Below are 22,189 nucleotides of genomic sequence, written 5' to 3' on the forward strand. Positions count from 1 at the left end.
ATCAGCATTAAAAGTTGAGGCGCGAGGCGCTGCTGGCACGACGCATGGAGCTGGAATGGGGGATATTCAACTTGGACGAAGCAAACAGCGTTGGAGTAAAGCTGCGGGCTTGCGTCAAATCAGCAGAAGCACTGGGGCGCCGGCGGCGATCAAGAGCACTCTGCGACGAGGGCTCATCTATCGTCACCGCTTCCATTCGAAGGCTACCACGTAGGGAACCATTGGGCGTGGCCAGCTCCAAGCGCGACATGCGGCGCTGTGGTAAAGCCATACTGCCGCGACGAGCAGAACCTGGTGGCTGCGCCATACTGCCACGGCGAACAGAGCCTGGTGGTTGCAGTGAGGAGTCGCGCGAAGCTGAGCCAGGTCGAGAATTCGGTTGGGTCTGTAGGACTGGGGTGTGACGTCCCAAGAGCATGCTGCCTCGTCGACGGTTTGGACGCCGGCGCGCAAATGCCAGTGACACTGATTGGCGACGGCGAGACCGGCGCGAACGAGATGGACAGTCATCGTCGTTATCGTCGTCGTCGTCGTCATCGTCATCATCACCATTATCATCGCGATGGTAGTGGCCATCATGGTCGTCTCCCGAATCGTCGGAATCCCGGAGGTCATCAAGGTCTGAATCAGATGCGACTTCGAGATGAAGGCGGTGGCGTGAATGGCTATGTCTGAGCTCGTCCGAGTCGTGTCGACTCTGTTGGCGACTACCCTGACTAGATGCGGCGTTGGACAAAGAGTCAGCATCTTCGCTGTGGCTGCTGAGACTGAATCCACGCTGGTCCTGCTTGGAAAAGGACAGGATGCCCAACGTTTCAGACGTGCTGATGATCATGCGATCCGCGTTGCCAAAGGCAAAGTCGTTGATGGCAAAGCAATTGGCATTGCCTCGGAAGATACGAACGCAATGCCCTGTTCGAGCCACCCATACACGCATCTTGCCGTCGGTACATGAGGTGATGACCCGACCATCGGCTAGGCGACACGCAGTGACAGCCTGAAGATGCCGCAGCGTTTTCATGGGCCCAAGAACACGCGAGTGTTTGGCCCAAATGTGGCAAGCGCCATCCTCACCCGCGCTAATGGCAAGGTACTCTGTCAAATGGACATCGCGCACCATGCCATCGTGTGCTTGAACGGTGAAGACCTCCTGCACGGCAACCGGATCGATCAGATGGCTCTTAAAGGGTGCTCGACCAGCGTGAGCAGCAGCATTGCTAGCACCACCCATATGTGGCCGAACAGCGACGTGGCTGTCTTGACGCTTAGCGAGACCCTCCCCTGGGGCCGCGCTGCCGTGGCTCGGTCTTGCGCCAGATCGAATGAGCTGCAGGAGCGTGAGGGTACCATCTTCGCAGGCAAACAACACGTGGTCACACATGATACGACAAGTGGTGATGGGTGCAGAGGTGTGGCGCGTGTGCAACGCCGCACCGGTGCGGAGGGACCAGATGATAAGGCAGCGGTCACGACCGCCCGAGGCAACCAGGAGCGCCTCCTCACAGATGCTGACGGTGACGACGGTGGACTTGTGCCCACGAAAGACGGTGATGCAGCTGCGATCCGCCATGGACCACACACGAACGGAGGTGTCGTAAGAGCCGGAAACGACAATGTTGAGGGAATCGCTCATGGCAATACCACGAATGGAGCCGGCGTGTCCGCTGATGGTTTGCACGACCCGACCCGTGGAGGCGTTGTAGACACGAATGAGCTTGTCAGCGGATCCGGTGACAAAGTGCTCGCCTCCGCGAAAATCCAAGACGCGGGCAATGTTTTTGGAAATGTCGCTGACGAGGAGGACGGAGTAGAGGCCGCAGAAGATGTCAGTCTCAAATTGCGTAATGGTCAGCGAGCCATGTTCCGTGGGCACCTCGAGCTGGACAAGGTTTGTGTTTTGAGCGCGGGCGTGGTTCTTGCGTAGATCCAAGATTAGGTCGTCGGCATCACGGCGATGAGTTTGATCTTCCATGACCTGCACGGCGATATCGCGCCAAGCAACTGAGACCTTGGCAGCCACTTGGAGGTCACGAAAGGTGAAAAAACCCATGAGATACTTGGAAAGTGGTGGAGGTAGCAGCTTGATGATGTCGCATTTGGCGGTACCCTCGTCGGGCCCGCTCTCACGGAGGCGCTCTTCGGCATAATTGACGAGCGGTCGGAGGAGGTCCACGCCAGCAAACCGGTGGAGACGTTGAAAGGCGGCCAGGCGACACCAATGGGTGGTCATGGCAAACCAGGCGAGGGCGCTGCGCATTTCATAGCTCTCATCCTGAGCGGCCAGGCCGGGCAGAAACGTGCGGGGCACGCCAACTTGGAGACCGGTTTCACCCATGCGGCGATTGACGGTGGCGGCTAGCGCGGCATGGGAGCGACGGCGGCCCTTTGCAGGTAGGCTCGCTGAGTTGTTACTGGTGGCGAAGCTTGAAGAAACAGAACCATAAGGGGGCGATGTGGGGTGCAGGGAAGCACTGACGGAGCGCGAAGCCACGGGCCCACTCGTGCCGCTTTGATTGGGGGATGGGCGGCGACGGCGAGCGCTGGAGGGTGGGGTGGCGCGACGTAGCTGAGACTGTGAACTCGCGGTTGGTGGAGAACTCTGGGGAGTGCTTGGGTTGGCGGAGCGAACGCGGGCTGTTCGGGCGCTGCGGGCTGATCGGGCACTGCGGCGAATGGCGGTGAGACTTGAAGATGAGTTGGGAAGGGATTTGTGACCCCCGGGCTGCACAAGGCGGGACCGCTGGGTCAAACGGGTATTGTCAGCTTCGTGGAGGCTGGAGAGCAAGACTTCGGCTTTGGCGCCATCGGTGACACCCTTGGTATTATGAAGGGCGTAAAGCGTGTCTCGATGCTTCAGAGGTTGCAAGAGGTTGACAATATACTGAAGAAAAGGCACGGGAGCGGCGTCGATGAGGCGAAAGAGGAAGCGGCGCTGGTGGGTTCCGGGAAGCTGGCCAAACCAGACTTCATTGTTCAGCATGTGACGTTGCACCTCGCAGCTCTGGCAACGAGAGCAGATGATGGGCAAGCCGGTCACGTCGCAGCGAAACTCAAAGTCGTTGTGATGCCGCGGCGGGGATTGACCCGAGGCCGTGCCCGGCTGCCGAGGGCCACCCAGTGTGTGCCGCATGATCGTCGACGTCATGTCGGACAGACGATGCTTGCGGCGGTGGTCGCCCCAGAGGCAAGGGCAGGGAAGAGTGCCGTGGCCAAAGATTGATGCTTGAGCTGGCACATGGATGGAGCGCCGAAGAAAAAGTCGAGGGTAAAAGGGAAGGGCAGGGCAGAAAGAACGAAGAGGCGGAGGCGCCCAAGCAAGCTGTGCTTGCTAGGCGAGGGCCACCTGCGCGCTATCGGCAGGCGGAAGGAGAGGGAAGGCGCCCGTCCAAAGGAAAGACCAGCAGAGTAGAAAAGGCGAAAGGAGCAAGGGACGTGAGGCAAGAAGAGCAGCGCTGTGAGGCAATGGCGAAAGTCGTCGCTCAGCTGACTGGCTCGGGTGAACGAGAGAGAGAGAGAGAGGGGGGGGGGGACGTCGAGACCACTCATACCTCGTTCGTTCGTGTTCCCAAGTTCTTCAAGGTAGAAGGGGGTCGTGATGGTTGGGCCAGAAGCTGGCCAACAAAGAGCAAGATCAACGACCAAAGCAAAAGGCCTGGTCGCCACTGCCGAGTAAATTACTTGGGGAGGGGAGAAGGCTGCTTCCCTAGACTCGATCATCAGCGCGCACCAACACACCCGCGAGGCACAAAAAAAGTACGTCACATGAGTTGAACGTCGTTACCGACCAAACACACCGATAACAAACTCTCTCGCAAACTCTCTCTCTCTCACACAAACTCTCTCAAACTCTCTCTCTCTGTTTGTCTCTTTGTCTATTTGTCCTCTCTTTCTCCGTCTTCAATGAAAGTGCATCCAAGGTATGACAAACAGCAAGGTTGGGGACGGGGGGGTTGGGAGCCAGGCAATGTGCGATATATGCGATGTGCGATGTGTGCGATGCGCGACGTTGAAGAGAACAAGAACAAGAGGATGAACAAGGCAGAGAGATTGGGGATGTGCATCAAGACCAAGACGCAGACGGCCTTGTGGAGTGACCATGAAAAGGATTCTTGAGTCAGTGTGTGGTCGCGAGAGGTTGGGGATGTGCCAGTCACACGAGACAGGGCAAGACACAGCGCAGAGAGGAGGTGGAAGGGTGGGAGTTTAATTGTGTTGACCAAGCGGGGGCATCAACTGTGCTTTTGTCTCCCAAGTTCGCGCTGCCAGTTGGCATGAGGAACAGATCTTACCGTGCAGGACAGCCAAGAGAAAAAAAAAATGAGCAGCGGAACTCAATTGCATGAGAAACCTCTGGCTACGGCTGCGACAGAGAGGGGGTTTGGACCGAGGTCACACTCAGAGAGAATGGTATAATCTTGTTCAGAAAACAGGAAAAAGTCAAAGGCAAAGCAGAGATGTGGGAATTCATGAACAGGCGCCCAGAGATGTGTCATGAGGAGCCGAACAGTGGCACTGCAATGGACACAGCCGTTTGGTCCCTTTGGACAAAACGTGGGCGTGGGCATTGCAGCTATTTGTGAACCCATGAAAGTGTGACGTCAGGACCCACAAACCCATGGTTTCTTTTGTTTGATATTGAGGGATGTTCACGCTTTTCCTGTCCGGTTGGTGTGTGTTGCGTTGCACCTGGTGTTTTGTGGCGTTGGGTCCACGCCGTGCGATCTTATGGATCGGGACGAGTCGCTCTGCAATCAAACATGGTGTAAGTCTAGGGAACCGTTGTGGCAGTGCGCCGACGCAGAAGTGGTCAGACAGGAAAGAAGGGGGGGGGTGTCTGAAAAGAAAGAAGACCTCCATGTTAGTACATGTAGTTTTCATTCCCAGCAGCGGCGCCGGCGCTTGGGATCAAGATCTAAGTGAAGTGTTTGTCATTCATCGCCATCCACGCGACATTACATTTGCATGATGGTAGCAGCCTTGGTTGGGCGCTGTCACTGCCCCAAGCACGTGTGAATGTGACCCGAGGGTCGCGTGTGTTGGTGATAGGAGGACAATGTGTCCTTGGTGTCCTCGGTTCGTCGGGAAACATGGCGCTGCTTGACCGGAACGCGCCCGGCACGGTCAGCGGACATAACCGGATGGAATGGAGTAGAAAAATCAGCCACAGCGTGGCCAGACCAGCTACAACAAGACATCCGATGCTGCCAGAGTCGACGACCACGGCAAAATTGGCTGTCTTGCAGTCGATCAGAATGACTTTGGGGGGATGGCACAAAAGGGCGCGGCGCGTGGGCGCCTGTACCAAGTTAATGTCCCCACTTGGGCCCTGGTGGTCTCTGGAGCATACTGTACCAACACCCGGCCAACGGTGGACTCAAAGTAGGTGACCCAGCCGATCTTTTTTTTTTTTTTGACGGTCCAAAGCCCGACGCGCGACTGAAGAGATCAACCACGTCGGTCGCCTTTCACCCCCCCCTATCTCGTGGCCCATTCCTAATCCCATCTTCATGCGCAAGCAAGGCCTGGAGCTCCGGGTTCAGTGGGGTCAATCCTGCCTATATCACGATGTCGTCTGTCTCTCCGATTTTGTCTCCCGCTTGTTCCTCCCCCCCCGCTATTCTCTTTCTCTTCTCTCCCTTACCTTCTGGCGCTCGCGCGGCCCCTCACCTGTGTGTTTTTTCCTCAGTACCGACCCATCTTTTTGTCAAAAAACACCTGCATCCTACACACGCTACCAGCAAGTTTAACTGAATCAACATTCCGAGGGTGTGTTTACTTTAGTATTGTCAGATAATGTGTGTGAATGACAGTTGGTTGGCCTCGCCTTGGCAACCAGTTTTTCACTCCTTCACCGCTACTGCTGCTGCTGCTGCTGCTGAGACCTGCTCTGCCCCCCCTTGCTGTCTACTCCCTGGCTCTCTGCTCGCTTGCTTGCTGTGCTTCCCTGCCGCGAATCGTTCCTGGGTTGATAGCTGAACGGTACATAGCCGACACAATGGCGCATCGCAGTGAAAAGCTCAAGCTGCTCGAGGAGCTGACCGAGTCAACGCACTGTACGTGTGTGAGCGCGTGATTTCGCTCTACAGCGCCCCCTCCGTCCCTGCCAGTGCCCACTCACCTGCTCGGACCACATGCATGCATCCCGGCGACGTCTACAGTCTCATTGGACGAAATCAATGCACTCCATCGCATGTTCAAGTCACTCACGGACACCGAAACGGTGAGATCACCCAGACTCAAGCCCCGCTGCGCCCCGCCCTGTCTCCCTTGCTCACTGCCGGCGCTGACCCTCTGGCTCAGATGGCCAAGCCAGTTTTTCGCGAGCTGCTGCACGACTACTTTAGCTTTACTGACGATCAGATGATGGACAAGAGTATGCGTCCCGCCATCCCCACAATGCCGCCGAGCCTTTGACCATGGAACCCACGACGCTCACATGTCGTGCTCCTCGCATTGACCAGTTTTCAAGGCCTTTGCCAAGACGGAAAATGTTCTGTCCTTCGAGACGTTTGTCACCGGCCTGTCCACCTTTTTGCGCGGCACGGTGGAGGAACAAGTCGAGCGTATGTCGTTTTTTTTTTCTCTATCCTTCGCCCAAACCTGCATTGCGTTGCCCGCTCAGAGATGCAAAGGGTTTCCCCTCTCAGCCACACGCCCCCACCGCCTCTTCCGGCTCTAGTTGTGTTCAACATCTATACTCGAGGCTCCATGGAAGCCATCAACCGCGATGATATGTGCCTTCTTTTGAAGAAGAGTATCGTCAAGGTATTGCCCACAACACCCCGATATTACTCATGTTGCTCGTTGGCTGGCCTTTACCCTCATTCACAACCTGCCAAATCACACAGCCGGCGAGTGAGGAGGAGCGCGACGAAGGCATCCGCGATCTTGTGGACATGCTTCTTCGCAAAATGGTCAGTCAATCTGCCTTTGATGGGCCGTGCGTCTTAAATTCGCTTGGTCATGACGCATGACGCTCAACCCTGCCCCTGTCTGCCCTCACCCAGGATAAGGATGGTGATCATCTGCTTTCCCTCGAGGATTATAAAAAGTCTGTTGCGGAAGACAAGCTTCTTCTCGAAGCCCTGGGCCCATGCCTGCCCAACGGCAAGGTCTGCCCTCCTGTTTTCTTCCACTCATGGGGTCTGCCACTCTCCATGGCCGCAGCTTGCCTCAACTCAGCTCTGGCTCAACTGACATTGGTTCAAATAGGATGTCAAGGAGTTTTTGGCTGCAGCAGAAGTCTTGCCTCGCATCTGAGTCTCACCAACCCCCACCCAACTGGAGCGGCATTCGTTCGCCTGCCTGTTGCTTGGCCTGCAAGCCACGTCAGAATCTAGAAATAACAAGGGTATTGTAGAATGGGTCCGGGGCCCCTGGATCTGGCGTGTCACCTGCATGGCGCTGGCAGTGGTCCCATGAAGAACATGAGCACCACAAACAACAGTTTTCAATCTAGTGTTTCCCTTTTTTTTTTTTTCTTTTTCCATCTCTGCCCCTCTTGTTTTCTGACGCCGTGTTGAAAAGCCTTGGAACCCACTGCTTTTTTCCGTGGACCACCAACATTTGTAATTTTTTTTTTCTTTGATCCTTGGTTGATGTTTGGCAACAAGATCTTTCGTGGGCAGGCCAACATTGCGGTTATGACGGCGAAAACAACCATATTGGGGCCCGAGATGTGGTGTGAGGCGGACGTGTTGCCGAGACGGGGTCAATCATATCATGCTTGGTTTGAAGCAGTCACTCTGACGGATGGAGACCACCACCAGCAAGGAGCCGCACAGCGGCTTTGAAAGGCTGAAACAAGTGGCATGGGCCTGTCAACGCCCATCCACGTCAAAACTACAAGAGTGGCTACTTTTTGTTGTCCTGTTGCAGCTTGCTCAGCATGGCTGACACGGCATAGTTGAGCTTTGGTTGACCTCTACTCGTGTGGACCAAAGAGAAAAGGGGGGTTGGGGGCGTTGGCCCAAGATGAGAATGCAAGTCTGTACAGTCTGGGATGGCGACAATTTTCAGACAGAACAAAACACCGCGGTCAAAGTGTGTTTGTCGCACGCACTTGCTGTTGGTGGCCGAGCGACGAAAATATTCTGCGCGGCGCTGTTCCTGGCGCTTGGCTTGCAACTGACGCTTCTCATCCCTGGTCATGCCAGGGTCACCAGACCCGGGATCCACGCGCGACGTGGGACGCGTCTATGTTTGTGTATCATGTGGTGGTTCGGTTAGACGTACCGCAGCCAAGTTTTGACGAAAACGAACAACCTGTGAAAGTTTGGGGCAGAACCATGGCGGTGAATTACCTTTGTCTGGTCTTGATCTGGCTCCAGCCCTCGGGCCCGCTCGTCCTGCTGGGCGGCTGCCTCGGCAGCCAAAGCTTTCTCTAGGGCGCTCTGGTTATCATTACCCTCCTTGGCCATCTTGCCTTTGAGTCTTTTGAGCTTGTAATTGAGGCCCACCTGTTGTTGCTGCTGGGCTTGCTCTACCCAGACAAGGGCAGGCAGCCAAGCAGGCCCGACGTTAAGCAAGAGCAGGAAGAAGCAAGCGTGCAGTTTTCCTGATGAGTTGACGGCAAAACGTACTAATAGCTGACACGGTGTGAGCCGGCTGAGCCCTTGACCGGCCTCGCGCACCACGACCAGCGCCACGACCAGCGCCACGACCAGCGCCTCGACCAGCGCTTCTACCAGCGCCTCTACCAGCGCCACGCGCGCGACCCCGTGTCCCGCCACCGCGTGCACGACCACCACTGCCACCCCGACCACCGATCCGAGCCATTGTCTATTCGTCCACCCAGCGTCGGCATGAGCACCATCACCACACACACACACACACACACACACACACACACACACACACACACACACACACACACACACACACACACACACACACACACACACACACACACACACACACACACACACACACACACACACTGCGCCACCGCCACCGCCACCGCCACCGCCACACAGCGCTACCGACAGCGAGAAGGGAGAGAGAAGGGAGAGAGAGAAATACGAGAGAGCAGCAAGAGAGAGAGAGAGAGAGAGATCAACTCGTGGGTGGCAGGCAGCAGGAATTATCTGACATTCAAGAAACCAAGAGCAACTCACTGTTTTCGCCTTTTTCCACAAAACGCTTTTCTCTCTCTGTGCGCGCATGTGTGTTATTTTTTATTTTTTTTTTTCAAAGGTACGACGGTGGCGGCGGGTTTGTGGCAGTGGCAGCGGCAGTGGCAGTGATGTTGGTAGAGACGGGTAGTGGAAGGGGTGGTGGAGGGTGGGGTTTGGGCAGCGTGAGGGCGGGAATAGAGGGGACCTTTGAATTCGGCGCCTTCTCCTTCGTCTCATCAGGATGGTGTGTGTGTTTCTCGCATCTGAAAGGCAGCAGCTTTCTAGGCAGGGGGTAGTTCAATGGATCACCGTCGTTGTCAGTGAGAGGCAGTGGGTCCGCAACGGCAGGCGGATCGCCGCAGCAGTGGTTCGGAACGTCAAACGCCCTTCTCGAGCCTGGACAAGATGGGCGCCCGCGTTCGGCTTCAAGTATGTTCCTGTAGCTCCCGGCGCCCCAGCCTCGATTCCGTGGTTGGTCTTGACTCACCGGCGCGTCCCCTGCTCTGCAGCACCAGGATGTCGCCCTTTCCCTGGACTTACAGCGCCGGTTTGTCAAGGTACTACCGCCTTTGGCCACGAACATGCCTGCACATGCCCACACGGCCGTTTTCCTTTCTCACGCCTCCTTGTTTGTCGCCCCCTCCGACCTCTCGGCCCGTCCTTTCTTGAATGCTACGCATCATGCAGGGCTCGACCACGCTGACTTTGGTCGGATCTGACACCACAGCGCCCTCCAACCTATCCATCATCGATGGCTCCCGCCTCTTCTTGAACGTGGGCCCAACCGTGCGCATCGCTCGGGTCCTCGTCAACAACGAGCCCGCCAAGTACACAACCGAATTCCCTCTGGTCCGCCTGTTTCCCGAATCAAGGTCAGTGACGGGCATGTTCTTGAAACTCTACATCAGGAACCCGCCATCATTTTCACCACTATCACCACTACCACTTCCAAGCACATCTTCACTCAATCCGACGCCCCTTCCGCCCCCCGCCCTCCCACTAGCGACCGAGTGCCCGCTGCACAAATTCAGAGCGCTTATGGTGCTCGTGCAAAACAAGCCCAGGCTGGCGAACTCTGCATCACCCTGCCCAAAGCCCCCAGCCCAGGTACCATGCCCATCCCAACGCCCCATCTTGCACACCTAGCCAGTCGTGGCCCCGGCATCGCTCTCTCTCTCCCCTGCCATCGCCCCATCACGCATGGACCTTCACTTCCGGACCTCACCTGCCCAGCTGAAACCATCACTGTGACCGTACTCTTTGGTTTGACCGACGACAATCCGGCCTTGACCTTTGCCTCCAACGGAGCCACTGACAACCCTGCTCACTCCGTTTACACCTCGGGCCAGGCCAAGGTGTGGCGTTCCCTCCTTCACCTTCATCGCTGAACGGACCGCCGTTGCTCATTCACCCGCGCTCACCCCTCCGCTACCCGCTTCCCTCCTCTTCCTCCTTCCTCCTCACCTGCTGCTCTTTGCCATTCCAGGACTGGCTACCTTGTTTGCTGCGCCCTGATGCGCGCTGCAGCTGGCGCTTCGCCCTGTCTGTGCCCAACACGACCAACCTCCGAGCCATCACGCTGGGCGAGCTGCAAACGGAGAGCCAGCTCTTGTCCAAAACCGACCCCACCCGTGCCGTCTTTGAGTACTACATGAGCGATAAAGGTGACGGTGGCGCCTCGGCATGGTCCATTGGCTTTTACGTCGGGTTCGTGGCTGCCCCGCCCTGCCCTTTGCCTTTCGTCGCTTTCTTTTTTTCCTCGCGCTCCCTCTATCCATTACACAATTCTCAAATCCCCTCACTTCACATCTTTGCATCATGGCCCTCGCATTGGCCATGTTGCGCCCCATCCCACCCTTGTAGAGTCCTGACTAGCTTGGAGCTCGAAAGCGGCATGGCCTGGAGCCACCCAGATCTTACCAATCTCCTTCCGTCCACATGCCGTTGCATGGACCGAGTGAGTTTTTTTTTTTTTCCCCACATTGTTTTTACTCTGAAGCTCCAGGCACCCACCATCAACCCACTCTGCTCATGCACACGCATCATTGTCGACCTCGGATCCTTCAGATTGCCGATCTCGCTTCAACGGGCCAAACTATTGCCATCCCCATACCGCATGAGCATTACAACATTGTATTTGCTGATCAAGTGCCCCTCAACATGCTCTCCTATTCCTGTCTCACCATCATCAGGTATCGTCAAGATTCAGTTTTGGCACGGCAAATCCACTTTGTACACCACCCTTTTCGTACCTCGGTGCTCATCACCCGGTCTCATGCACGCTCCTTCCGCCTCAGCAATGAGCTTCTTTACTCGGACGGCATCATCGATGCTGCCTTTGTCACCCCCTTGCAGCTAGCTGAAGCCTACGCTCGCCAACTCTACAATCACTATCTCGCCCCCGCCGGCAGGTGAGTCGCTTTCGCCAGCCAGCTCCACGCACTTGAAAATCTGCGCTCATTTCCCCGCCACACACACCTTCTACAACGACATAGCGACCACATGTGGCTCTCCGAGGGATTGGTCCACCACTTTGTGGCCAAATTCCGCGCTCAATTCTATGGCATTAATGAAGCCACTTATGACTTGCACAAGGTCTGAATCAGCTGTTTTCGACCGCCGATGGTTTGACAATGCAATGCCCAGCGATAAAAGGGTGCCTCACCACTTGCCCGTGTTTGCTCTTTTTCTGCACTTGGCTGTTGCAGACGCTGCAACGGGTCTGCGAGTTTGATGACAGTTACCCTGCCCTCATGTCAGACGAGTACCACCTCTTCTTCAGTACGTGTCATTCCAGTGGTCACAGTGTACACACATGCTCCAAGGATCCATCACAATCACAGGCACAAGTATTCTCTGGCTCACTGTCTCTCATTAACGCACAGGCCGTTACGACGACTTTTTGCGCCTCAAGTCACGCCTTGTCATGAACTTTATCGAGAGCGAGCTTGGCATGGAAAACTTGGCCGAGGTGTGTGACTCCCCCCTTTTCCATTCGTGCCCTTCCAGACATACACTGTGCTCCGTTGTGATTTGGATTGAGCATGACATTCGCCACGTTAAACCGAAATGGGCCCTGGACTATTGACAGTTTATCCAAACGCAACTCTCGGCCGCCGATGAAGCGGACACCTTTAACGTGAACAACCACTTGCTGGTCGCCAAGGAGGTACAGCCCCGCAGCAAGCATCGTGCGTTTTGTGCGACTGTCCCTCGACGTCTCCTGATGAGCCTACCCCGAACACCCTCCTCTGTTTCAGTTTTTTGCGACGGCATACTCCTCGTATAATCGCGAGTTGACAAGAGTGACGGCCCGCCTACTGGAAGCCAAGCGGCTTCCACGGCTCAAAGTCAACTATGAGTGGATTCAGCCGAGCAAAATTCGCATCACTGTCGAACAAGAACCGCCCTTCCTCGAGGTATACCCACCACGCTGCCACGTTTTGGGCGCCGGGCAGCTTTGATTCAACAACCAGTACTAATATGATTGCATCTCCCGCCTCCCCGTCCGGGCGCCTTCTAGATGCCTCTTCACATCGGCGTACAATCGGTTGAGTGTTACGAAGTGCATAAAATCAACATGAGTGGACCCAAACATGAAGCCATCTTCAATGTCATCGGCACGCACCGCTCGTAGGTGTTCCGCACCCAACCCGTTACCGTTGTAGCTTTACACTTTGGTTGTCCCTGCCAGCGTCAGGCCGAGTGCACAAAAACACCCCTCACATGCCCATGCGTCGTGTCGAACAGGGCTCGCCGCAAAAAGATCAAGCTGCGAACCAACGACGAAGTCGATGTGCTGCTCGACCATCGCAGGTTTGTCCCCCCTTCAAATTGGCCTCTTCCCTTGTGCGCACGGTGCACTGTTCGCCAGAGTCTTAGCCATCTCACCTGGCATGGGCGTCAATAGCACCAAGAGCACTATCATGTGGGTGCAGGCAGATGTCAACATGAAATGGATGGCCCGCGTTGAGATGAAGCAGGAATGGTGGGCCTGGGGCTATGCTGCCGAGCATGAGCGCCATGTTGGCTGGCAGGTGGATGTACGTTAAAGTTTGCAGTTGCACGAGTGGGGTTGAGCCGAACTTGGGGCTGAAAACGACATTGCTAGGACTCCTCACATCATGCTGGTCTCTCTCAACCGGGAACTTGATAGGCTATTCATGCGCTGCGGCAATTCAAGGACAAAGATGCCATCAAATTGCTGGATGAGATTGCTGCCAACGAACGCTACTATCACCGGGCTCGCCGCCAAGCCATCCTTTCACTGGCCCAGATGAGTGATGCGCCCGTCAAGGAGCGCTTTCAGTACCTTGTCAAGTATCTGCGGAAGTACGTGAGAGTGCAGTAGCATAACATAGTCCCAACCGGCTACTCTCATGAACGCAAATGATCCGTGGATGCATCTGCTCGACTAAAGGCGTTATTGTGCGCCGCCGTCAATGGAGCTTATTCGGGCCGGCAAGACGGAGATTCCAGTCATTCCCATGGAAAATGACTTTAAAGACATCCGCAACTACCTCGTCCTTCGGGTATGGCGCGTTGCACAAAGCTCCCGGAAGTGTTTGCTTATTGGCAAATCAGGCCTGTGAATGACACCTATTGATTTATACAATTTTGACTCCACCAGGACCTGGCGGTCGCGCTTGGGCAGCTCGTTGAGACGCCAAACAAGACTTGCGAAGACGCCCTGCAAGTATTGATTGATATGTTGCAATACTCCGACAACTCGGACAACATGGTACGCTTCCACGATTTCGTGTGCTTGCACACGCACACGCAGAAGGGATGAGTGGCAGACCTCGAGCCTTGCGATTCGAGCAAAACTTATTTTTCTGATGTTCTGCTTGCCAGTTTGACGACGGCGAGTACCGTGCCGAAATCATCAACGCCATGGTCAACGTTTTATTACGGTCCTGGTACGTAGCACGCGCGCACTCACACACACACACACACACACACACACACACACACACACACACACACACATATCATGTTTGATTTTGGTCTAAACGACTTCCGGATGTTGCACGCAGGCGTATGCCCAGCGGCAGTCGTATCATGACCGAGGAGGTGAGTGTTTGTTGTCTTCAAATCGAGGCTGGTTGCTTTCCGGTAGAGCTCACGACCACGCTCGGCGGCCCATTAGCAATTGTGCGAGAAAACCGAGACGGTGATTCAGTTACTCGTGCACCAGCTGAGCTATGACACCGTCGATCCGTCTTACAACCAGCCTGTTACTGCGCGGTTGGTATTCATCTTTGTACCGAACCTGCAATGTGCAAGTCGACCTTCTGCAATGCTGAGTTGACTAATTGCGAGCTTCATCTTCAGGTGTTTGAAATGCCTCAAGCTACTGATGTTGTCCGGTCTGTTGCAAAGTGATGACTCCATTTTTGAAGCATATCTCAAGTACGCGGTTTGCGCCTTGCGCCAGCTAGCTCTTTCCCGCTTGGGACTGCTGTGCTCGCCCACCGTGGCTGTGAGGCTTCTGTCATATTCACCGATTGGCGCTGGTTCGGTGACAGACACCCCAATCCGCTCAACGTGCGCTTGGAAGCAGCCAAGTCATCCTTTTGGCCCCTGCCTTCAGAAAAGCTCGACGCATTCATGGACTTTTGTCTTTCAACGGATCGGGCGCTGCGGTATGCAACATTGCAAAAGCGCGCTGCATGGCAAGCGTGGAATGGGCGCTACCATTTGCCCTCGGCTTTATAAAGTGGCTACCGCAATTGCGTGTTTGCGTGCTTGCCGTGATGATGCTGTTTTGCGCTCTTTGTAGGCTCGAGTTACTTGTCTGGCTGCAAGAGCGTGTGCCAAAGCTGAAGACGGATACGTTGTTGCCCCTGCTCAAGCTCTTGTGGCGCCACCAACAAGAGTTGCCCTGTGTAGATGAGCATTGGCGCCTTGCCTTGCTGCGTGTGTACACTGCTGTCGACGAACGTACGTCCAGAGTAGTCGCTCTTGTTGCATAGTCGTTAGGCGCAGACAGGTGCATGAATATGCAAGCTTGCGCTCACTTGTGGCGACTCGCGATAACGCAGGTGCTCAACAGGAAGTTCCAAACAAAGCGATTATTGGGCAAGCTCGCTCGTCCGAAGGCCTGCCGCCCACCAAAGTGAGTCTGCTCTGGCGTGCTGCGTCCCGCGCTGCAAAAGTAAAAACCGTGTACCTGACCAGCTCCTACCTGCCTGTAGCTGGCCAAAACGCACATGCGCATGAACACGACCAAGCCACCCTTGCCTCCAAAGCCGAGCACCCTCAATATTCGCCCTTTGTCCAAGGATGGTGCCGGTCCGTCGGGCAGAACGGGCATGCCGGAAAAGGCCCCCGAGACCCCGACTCTTCTGCGCAATGCTAAAAAAGCCAAGCAGCAACTTCGCGAGTCGACCATCTCGTCCGCTTCCATGTACGTACTCACAGAAACTCCATTGCGCCCAGAGTATGAGTCTGTCATCATATGTGCTTGCCATTGCTGCGCGTTTCTGAAGGATGCCATCGTTGGGAAGCAGCCTCAAGCAAGACGCACACGCAGCCCCGCGAGCCAAGAGCACCGTGGCTGGCGGGAGCAGCAGCGTGAGCGGTAGTGCCTCCGCCGTCTCCAAGTTCCTCGACGCGCCGCAGGTGGGAAACTGGAGGCCTCTCTGCATGCCAGTCAAAGCACTATGATCCGGTCTAACAAATCGCCTCATCGACTTGTGGTTTCCGGATTGGATGCATTTGCAGGCTAAACCAAGCGAGCGCAAGGATGCACCGCCTCGGCTGACCATGAAGCTGAACGTGCCGGGCAGTGCTCGACAACCTTCAGAAACGGTTCCCAAGACCGCTGCAGCCAGCCCGGCCACGAGTCGACCCACACCTCCCACGGTATGCTTATGCTGCCTTATGGATCCACACGCGCGGCTCGGTCGTATTGGTCGTTGCTGGAACTCAGCTTCACTGCCTTCGAATCAATGGGTGGGCACGGCAGGCGCCAGCTTATGCTGACGATGACAGCGATGAGGGCGATGCGCCGTTTTGAGTTGGACCGCTTGCCATCCCACCACACTGTCGTTTGATTTGAAGCGGTTTGTGTTGCGTTGACAGCAGGGACAGGAGTCCCGTGTGGTATGATGCACCTGTACCACATGATGATGATGATGATGATGCAGATGTTGAGTGTTCGTTTGCCAAGAACTGTCGCGCTGTGCGTGCATTCTTGGGCGATTTTGAGTAGCAAGGTCTCCACGATTTACATGCGACCTATCAAAATGGATGGAGAATGGTTTGTTTGCTCCTTGCTTTTGTACCTATTTTTTCGTTTCATTCTAAATTGAAATGAGTTGCTTGCCACGGAGAAAGAACAAAACAGAGACGCTTAGCGTCAGAAACATCGAGCCAATTGACTTTTATGGACTGACGTCGGCAGCACACCGAAATCCGACGTTGGCAGCACTCGAGTCCGGGGTGAGGGGCATGCGAGCCGAATTGCGATATCGATAGCATGTGAAGATGTTGCACATGAACGACCCGCCTTTCTTGACCTTCTTGTCACCCGCGGGCGGACCGCGAGGATCAACGACAAAGTCTGGGCTATGCACTCGGGTGTGCCAATCATTGGTCCATTCCCACACGTTCCCCACGGTATTGTACAGGCCAAACTTGTTGGGTTTGTAGCTGTCGACAGGAGCGGTCAGCTGGAACCCATCCTCGGCCGTGTTCTTGGCACTACTCAAAGAGGCACCCGAAAAAGAAAACGAAGAAAAAATGCCAGACGTATCGTGAAAACCAGAATCGAGACGCATAGCTTAAGTTGATGACATGTCAGCAAAGGCGGGGTACAAAACGCTTGGGAGAGGAGCCAAACGCGTGAAGATACCTGTAATAGGCATGACCATCGTGGATGGGCAGAAAGCTGTGCTTGAAAACATTGGCGTCTGTAGGAATTTTCATTTCAGACTGCCAAGTGTTCATCCGAAACTCACCCTTGGGTTGCATTTTGTTGCCCCAAGGAAAAAGACGGTGCTGCAGGGGCACACATGAGTCGGGGTGCAGTGTGAGCGCGAATGCGGCATTGTGCAGCAAGAGCGGTGGAACAGCAAGGAAACCAAGGCCAAACCTCAAGGCCACCGCGCGCGGCAAACTCCCATTCGGCTTCAGTGGGTAGGCGCCCACGTGGATGAGACCAGCGGCAAAAGGCCTGGGTGCACAGTTTGTTGCTTAACAGTCGTGCGTGGAACAGAATAGCGGAATGCAGGCGGGGCGGATCACAGGCGTACATTCGCGTCATTCCAGGAGATGTGCACGGCAGGATGATCGGCACGTCCCGAAATATTAGTATCTGGTCCCTCGGGGTGCGCCCAATCAGCACCATCCACGGGCAACCACCAAGGGGCGGCAGCCTATGAAGGGTCCTCCCGGCACAATGGGCACAGGATCAGAGGGTCGAGAGCAGAAGGAGATACAAATAAATGGATGAAGAACAGGAGGAGTCAGTGGGCGCTGAGCCATGCATGGTCGTGTGTGAACGCAAAACCAAAGGCCGTACCACCGCCGAAGATATTTGCGCAGATATACGGGGGGAAATGAACTGCTCGACGACAAAACTGTTGCCAAATCGCTCAGCTTCGGTGCGATATCCAGTGGCAGCGACAAAGGCAGCAAATCGAGCATTGCTGACTTCGTGGGCCCCAATCAAAAAGGGTGACACTTGCACCTAAAGGATGCAGGGCTAATCATGAGGGCGGTGGGCAACGACTTGAGAGCGCTCTTCAGGGTCGGCTCAGAAACTCCGAATGCTCGGTACGGACCTTGCGCGCTGGGCCTTCACCGTCATCGGGAAAAAAGCCATCATCACTGCCCATGGTAAACACACCACCGGATAAGTGTAAAAGCGCAGCTTGCTCCTCCGATTCTCCATGGCCATTGGCCTGAGCAGCGTATTTGTCCACTGCATGGAGCAGCATCCGTGGGCCATGAGCCTTTTTGGTGCATGAGACCAACCAGAACAGCTCGAATCAACCTACCGTCATGCGCCGACTCGGCTTGAGCGGAGAGATCGTCTGAATTTGGATCACCAGAAGGCTCACGGTTAAGAGCGCCACAGCCACAGGAACCTCCGCCCTCTTCAGCAGCTCCAAAGGCGGGATCGGCACCGCAGCCCGTCGCCCCGTCGTCTGGCGTGAGCTCCGTCGGAGCCGGATCCACCATCGCCTCCACAAGACATGACGCCAACAGCAACCCGACCAGTGCCCACCCCACAACTTTAAAACACCTCAGCCCACCCATATCCTCTCGATCACATGGCCGCACTCGCGCGGAGCAACGCGCTCTGACGGCTGCCATCGCGCTGCCGTTTGCCAGTTCACTGCGTCCAAGTCCGTGAAAATGAAAGGTTATCGCCACTGTGTTCGCCAATCCCGCGACGAGTTGTCTCTCACTGTTTTCATTAAACTCCGAGGGTTACTTGTTACTTTCGTTTGGACGTTGTTGTTGTTGTTGCAAAATTTTGAGGAAAAAAAACTCAAAAAAAAAAAAAAAAAAATGGCAGAGCGGCAACGGAAAGAGGCCGTGGCATCGGCGGTGCGCGCTGCGCAGCGACCGCGTACCACCAGCGCAGCTGTGGGTGCTCGAGGTTTGTGGCGTTGCATCTGAGTGTGGATGTTGCGTGCCGGTTCCTCACCCCGTTGTTGTTGCTCCGGGGGAATCGGCGGACATGATGCAGGCTCGCGTCGGCCAGCGTCTGCTAGCACCAAGACCAACACGGCCCGTCCTCGCACGGAGGGGGCGGCACACACTGACGAGCCGATGGATAATTTGGCCCACCGCGAGGCCGACTACATGCGCATGAATGCAGAGCTGGAACGCCGCACGGCCGACATTGTGTACCGTGCCGAACAGGTCCGTGCGAGTATGGCGCAGGCACGCTGCTCGAGCTAGTGCCCCTGGTGTCGTTTGATCTCTTGTGGTACTGTGCACGGGAAACGCAGGCCATGAAAGCGAGCTTCTGGGCTGATGAGCCAGATGCGGATCTGGATGACGATCGCACCTCGCCAAAGGGCCCTGCGTCCCGGCGCGGTCAGCGCAGCGCCAGCGCGCGCAGCCACGGTCACAGTCGCCGCAACAACGTCCCTGACAACCGCGACGATGCCTCGGCATGGGACCAACCAGACGACAATGAGGTCGAGGAGGCGGGCACGGACGGCGAACTCGATGCATCCCTTCGCAGTACGGGCAGCCTTTCCCTTGAGGATGTTCGCAACCGACTCCTCGCCCGAAGCATCCCGGATAGCAGTGGCGGCCGCTCACGGCCGCAGACAGCCGACACGACTGCTCGGCCTGGATCGCAATCGGGCCGCGGTGGCACTGCCGGATCAAGGCCTCGCACCACGGCTGGCACGACCACTGCCACCACTCGCCAATCTAGTGCGCCCGCCAAGCCACCGCGGTCGCGCACCGGCTCGCGTCGCGGCCGTGCTGTAGCCGCCGCCTTGGAAAAGTATGATGCTCAGCTACTCTGAAAAAAGCAGCCGAGGCGTGAGGGAAGCGCAGAACCCTAGATGACTGTTCTTAGCGCACTCTGATGCCACCTGCGTGTGCTGGCTACTTGTAGAGAGGAGGTGTTTGAAGTTGGCAACGACCCCGTGCTACAGGCAGTCGTGGGCGGTGACTTGTCTGATGATGCGGCGCTGCGCGTTCTCAAAGCCAAGGTGGGCATGCTGCAGCAGGAGCTCGAGGCTACGGCACAGCAGCTTCAGGAGGAGCGCGACAAGTACAAAAGCCTTAAGCAACGGTTGGTTGTGTTGGTTCACCCCGTCACCTAGCTGATCTCATTGAACGCGGCGTGCGGCTCGTCTCACTGCTATGGTGGCGCAACGTGACTCAATTTTGCAGGCAAACAGAAACGGCCAAGACACTGGGGGAGACAGAAAAAAGCCTGCAGAACGCTCAACAGCAGCTGGCCAAACAACAGCGTAGGTCCCCGCCCCCCCCCCCGCCTCACGGCAACTTGCTTCGTGCCCGTCACAACCAATCTTGACCGCCGTCCCTTACCCCGGCCGGTTCACAGGCTCGTCCGATACCACTCGCGATCAGCTGACACGCGAACAAGAAAAGGTGTCTAGCCTGACGCGAGAGCTCGACCAGCTGCGCCAACAATACCGCGAAGTGCGTTTCGTGTCTTAAACTAGGGTGCTTCTGTGCTTTGTGATGAACTGGTGCTGCACACTCGCATGCTGTTTGAGATGGGATATCTGACAAGTGGGTCTTGCTGTAGGACACCAAGGGGGCCAAGAGCTTGCAAGCCCGGCTGCAGCGCGTAGAAGAGGAGCGCGATCGGCTGAAATCCGCACAGGGTGGCCCTGGCGGCGACCACGACCGTGGAGATACAGCTTCGCAGCAACAGCTGCTTGACATCCAAGCAGAGAACAAGCAGTTGAAAAAACAGGTGCGGTTTGCTCTCTTTGCTTTCTTGAATTTGTGCAGAGCCTCACCTTGTTTCTATCAGGTGACCGAGTTGGTGGCGGGCTTTAAGAAACAGATGAAGCTGATTGACATTCTCAAGCGTCAGAAGATCCACATTGAAGCCGCCAAGCTGCTCGCCTTTACCGAAGAAGAGTTTAGCCGGGCGTTGGATTGGCAGGCTTAGAAGGCAGCAAGGTGCGGGCTCTGTTCTGCGCGGCCTGCGAGGTACCAGCCAGCTCCCATCGACTTGAAGCTGAGCAAACTGTGCACTGGCTTCAAAAACCTGCCTCTCGCCTGATTTTCTCGACTTGAATGGATACATGATCGGGCTACGTTGTTTTTCTGTTTTTTTCCAACGTGTCATAACATACCTATCAGCGTTCATGAGGAATCATGGGAATGGGTTTTGTCAAAGTGGATCGTCAATTTGTGTAAAGTACCAGAATTGGCACAAAAGAACGAGCCCCGACGGCTAGGAGACACGGTCGGGGGCAAGAGGAAAAGAGGGGAAGAATGAAGCCACTCGGGTTGAACCACATCATCTACTCTGACCGAAAAGCACAGAGGCAACTACTTGTTGCATTTAGATCAAGAGCTTCTCGATGCTGAGCTTGATGGCCTCAATCTGGCTCTTGAGCTGAGAAGAGTCATTGACGGTGACGGAGGCGGAGATGACGGGGCGGGTCACGCCGCAGGCGCGGCCGAGGGCCTGCTTGGAGGGCACAAAGACATAGGGGACGTTCTTGTCCTCACAGAGGAGCGGAAGGTGCAGCAGGATCTCAAGGGGCTCGGTGTCGGCAGCCATGATGATAAACTCGCTGATACCACGGTTCAGGGTCTTGGTGGCCTCGTTGGCGCCCTTCTTGAGCTGCTTGTAGTGGCTGGCCTGCTGGACCAGATCCAGAATCTGCTTGGTCAAGGCCGAGTCGGCCAGGGGGTAAGCCTTGGGGTTGACCTCAGACTGCAAAGATTCACATACGAGCATTCCATGGCAATGAGATGTATAGACGCGTGGGAACAAGGGGACGTGTTCAAGGCCAAAAGGCAGGCGCTTTAATGCTTGGGCGAGCATTGACACGCACCATGATTCCGTTTCAAGAAGATGAGTGGAGAAAGAGAGATGGGTAGACGATGCCTTGCTGTCAGCCTTCACGACGGCAAATCGCACATGCGGCACTACAAGAAAAGACATGCGTCGACCGGGGGTGGGGATGAGTTGACGATGGTCTCTCATCCCCACGTGTACGGGCGCACGGGGGGTGAACGGGAGAAATGAAGGGCTGCGGCAACTCACCTCAAAGACAGCGAGAAAAGGAGCTTTGAAAAGCCAAAAAAAATGTCTTCAAAGACGTCTATGAAAGTGGATAAAACCGTTTGCATGAGCAAAGACACATGAGACGAGAGCCGACGGTAGCACTGCCAGCGAGCAGGGCGCACAGGGTTTTCAGCCTGGTCTTGACGATACAAACACGCAACCAGAACAATTCACCGCCCCTCCACCCCTGGAGGTTCTTCTCAACGCGATACCCAAAACATCCCACGCCCACCATCTCACCCTCACTGCCACGCCCATGACCCCTATAGCCCGCCCCGTCCCCCCGTCCCCCGCTGCCATCGACGCGCGTCTGCAT

General features: G+C 55.8%; 7 protein-coding genes across 7 annotated transcripts; 3 read left to right on the forward strand and 4 right to left on the reverse strand.

Moving 5' to 3' along the window:
- Positions 1-7: 7 nt before the first annotated feature.
- Positions 8-3,145, reverse strand: MONBRDRAFT_27285 (uncharacterized protein; the record flags this gene model as incomplete). The annotated part of the gene is made up of 1 exon (XM_001747727.1): positions 8-3,145. One exon carries the CDS (start codon positions 3,143-3,145, stop codon positions 8-10), a length of 3,138 nt encoding a protein of 1,045 aa, XP_001747779.1.
- A 2,850-nt stretch (positions 3,146-5,995) lies between these two features.
- Positions 5,996-7,260, forward strand: MONBRDRAFT_27286 (uncharacterized protein; the record flags this gene model as incomplete). Its single annotated transcript, XM_001747641.1, has 8 exons — positions 5,996-6,053; positions 6,087-6,220; positions 6,301-6,373; positions 6,462-6,563; positions 6,623-6,765; positions 6,849-6,914; positions 7,008-7,112; positions 7,213-7,260. The coding sequence occupies 8 exons, from the start codon at positions 5,996-5,998 to the stop codon at positions 7,258-7,260; spliced, it is 729 nt and encodes a 242-aa protein (XP_001747693.1).
- Positions 7,261-7,854: 594 nt separating this feature from the next.
- On the reverse strand, positions 7,855-9,164 carry MONBRDRAFT_27287 (uncharacterized protein; the record flags this gene model as incomplete). The annotated part of the gene is made up of 4 exons (XM_001747728.1): positions 7,855-7,924; positions 8,063-8,196; positions 8,236-8,265; positions 8,304-9,164. The coding sequence occupies 4 exons, from the start codon at positions 9,162-9,164 to the stop codon at positions 7,855-7,857; spliced, it is 1,095 nt and encodes a 364-aa protein (XP_001747780.1).
- A 633-nt stretch (positions 9,165-9,797) lies between these two features.
- MONBRDRAFT_27288 (uncharacterized protein) lies at positions 9,798-16,137 on the forward strand (the record flags this gene model as incomplete). The annotated part of the gene is made up of 28 exons (XM_001747642.1): positions 9,798-9,988; positions 10,120-10,471; positions 10,603-10,823; positions 10,980-11,073; positions 11,184-11,308; positions 11,414-11,527; positions 11,612-11,711; positions 11,825-11,897; positions 12,002-12,087; positions 12,208-12,285; positions 12,377-12,535; positions 12,640-12,749; positions 12,867-12,932; positions 12,991-13,159; positions 13,273-13,448; positions 13,537-13,648; positions 13,771-13,857; positions 13,971-14,035; positions 14,153-14,189; positions 14,266-14,363; positions 14,451-14,528; positions 14,645-14,761; positions 14,899-15,059; positions 15,161-15,234; positions 15,314-15,525; positions 15,608-15,740; positions 15,843-15,983; positions 16,087-16,137. 28 exons carry the CDS (start codon positions 9,798-9,800, stop codon positions 16,135-16,137), a joined length of 3,480 nt encoding a protein of 1,159 aa, XP_001747694.1.
- Positions 16,138-16,414: 277 nt separating this feature from the next.
- On the reverse strand, positions 16,415-18,425 carry MONBRDRAFT_33343 (uncharacterized protein). The gene is made up of 7 exons (XM_001747729.1): positions 18,122-18,425; positions 17,906-18,045; positions 17,644-17,811; positions 17,375-17,497; positions 17,215-17,295; positions 16,975-17,120; positions 16,415-16,823 (listed from the first exon to the last, which is right to left on the reverse strand). Exons 1-7 carry the CDS (start codon positions 18,381-18,383, stop codon positions 16,505-16,507), a joined length of 1,239 nt encoding a protein of 412 aa, XP_001747781.1. The 5' UTR covers positions 18,384-18,425; the 3' UTR covers positions 16,415-16,504.
- A 213-nt stretch (positions 18,426-18,638) lies between these two features.
- Positions 18,639-20,627, forward strand: MONBRDRAFT_27290 (uncharacterized protein; the record flags this gene model as incomplete). Its single annotated transcript, XM_001747643.1, has 8 exons — positions 18,639-18,729; positions 18,820-18,995; positions 19,085-19,593; positions 19,708-19,887; positions 19,989-20,068; positions 20,164-20,261; positions 20,371-20,541; positions 20,580-20,627. The coding sequence occupies 8 exons, from the start codon at positions 18,639-18,641 to the stop codon at positions 20,625-20,627; spliced, it is 1,353 nt and encodes a 450-aa protein (XP_001747695.1).
- Positions 20,628-21,141: 514 nt separating this feature from the next.
- Positions 21,142-21,543, reverse strand: MONBRDRAFT_33344 (uncharacterized protein; the record flags this gene model as incomplete). Its single annotated transcript, XM_001747730.1, has 1 exon — positions 21,142-21,543. One exon carries the CDS (start codon positions 21,541-21,543, stop codon positions 21,142-21,144), a length of 402 nt encoding a protein of 133 aa, XP_001747782.1.
- Positions 21,544-22,189: the final 646 nt, after the last annotated feature.

The sequence above is a fragment of the Monosiga brevicollis genome, genomic scaffold (genome assembly GCF_000002865.3).
Source record: "Monosiga brevicollis MX1 MONBRscaffold_18 genomic scaffold, whole genome shotgun sequence".
NCBI lineage: Eukaryota > Choanoflagellata > Craspedida > Salpingoecidae > Monosiga > Monosiga brevicollis.

Coding starts and splice junctions, on each gene's coding strand:
- MONBRDRAFT_33343 (XM_001747729.1), bottom strand. CDS start 18,383: ATGGGTGGGCTGAGGTGTTTTAAAGTTGTGGGGTGGGCACTGGTCGGG. Junction 17,498..17,643: donor CGCAAATATCTTCGGCGGTG/GTACGGCCTTTG, acceptor GACCCTTCATAG/GCTGCCGCCCCTTGGTGGTT. Junction 16,824..16,974: donor GATGGTCATGCCTATTACAG/GTATCTTCACGC, acceptor CTCTTTGAGTAG/TGCCAAGAACACGGCCGAGG.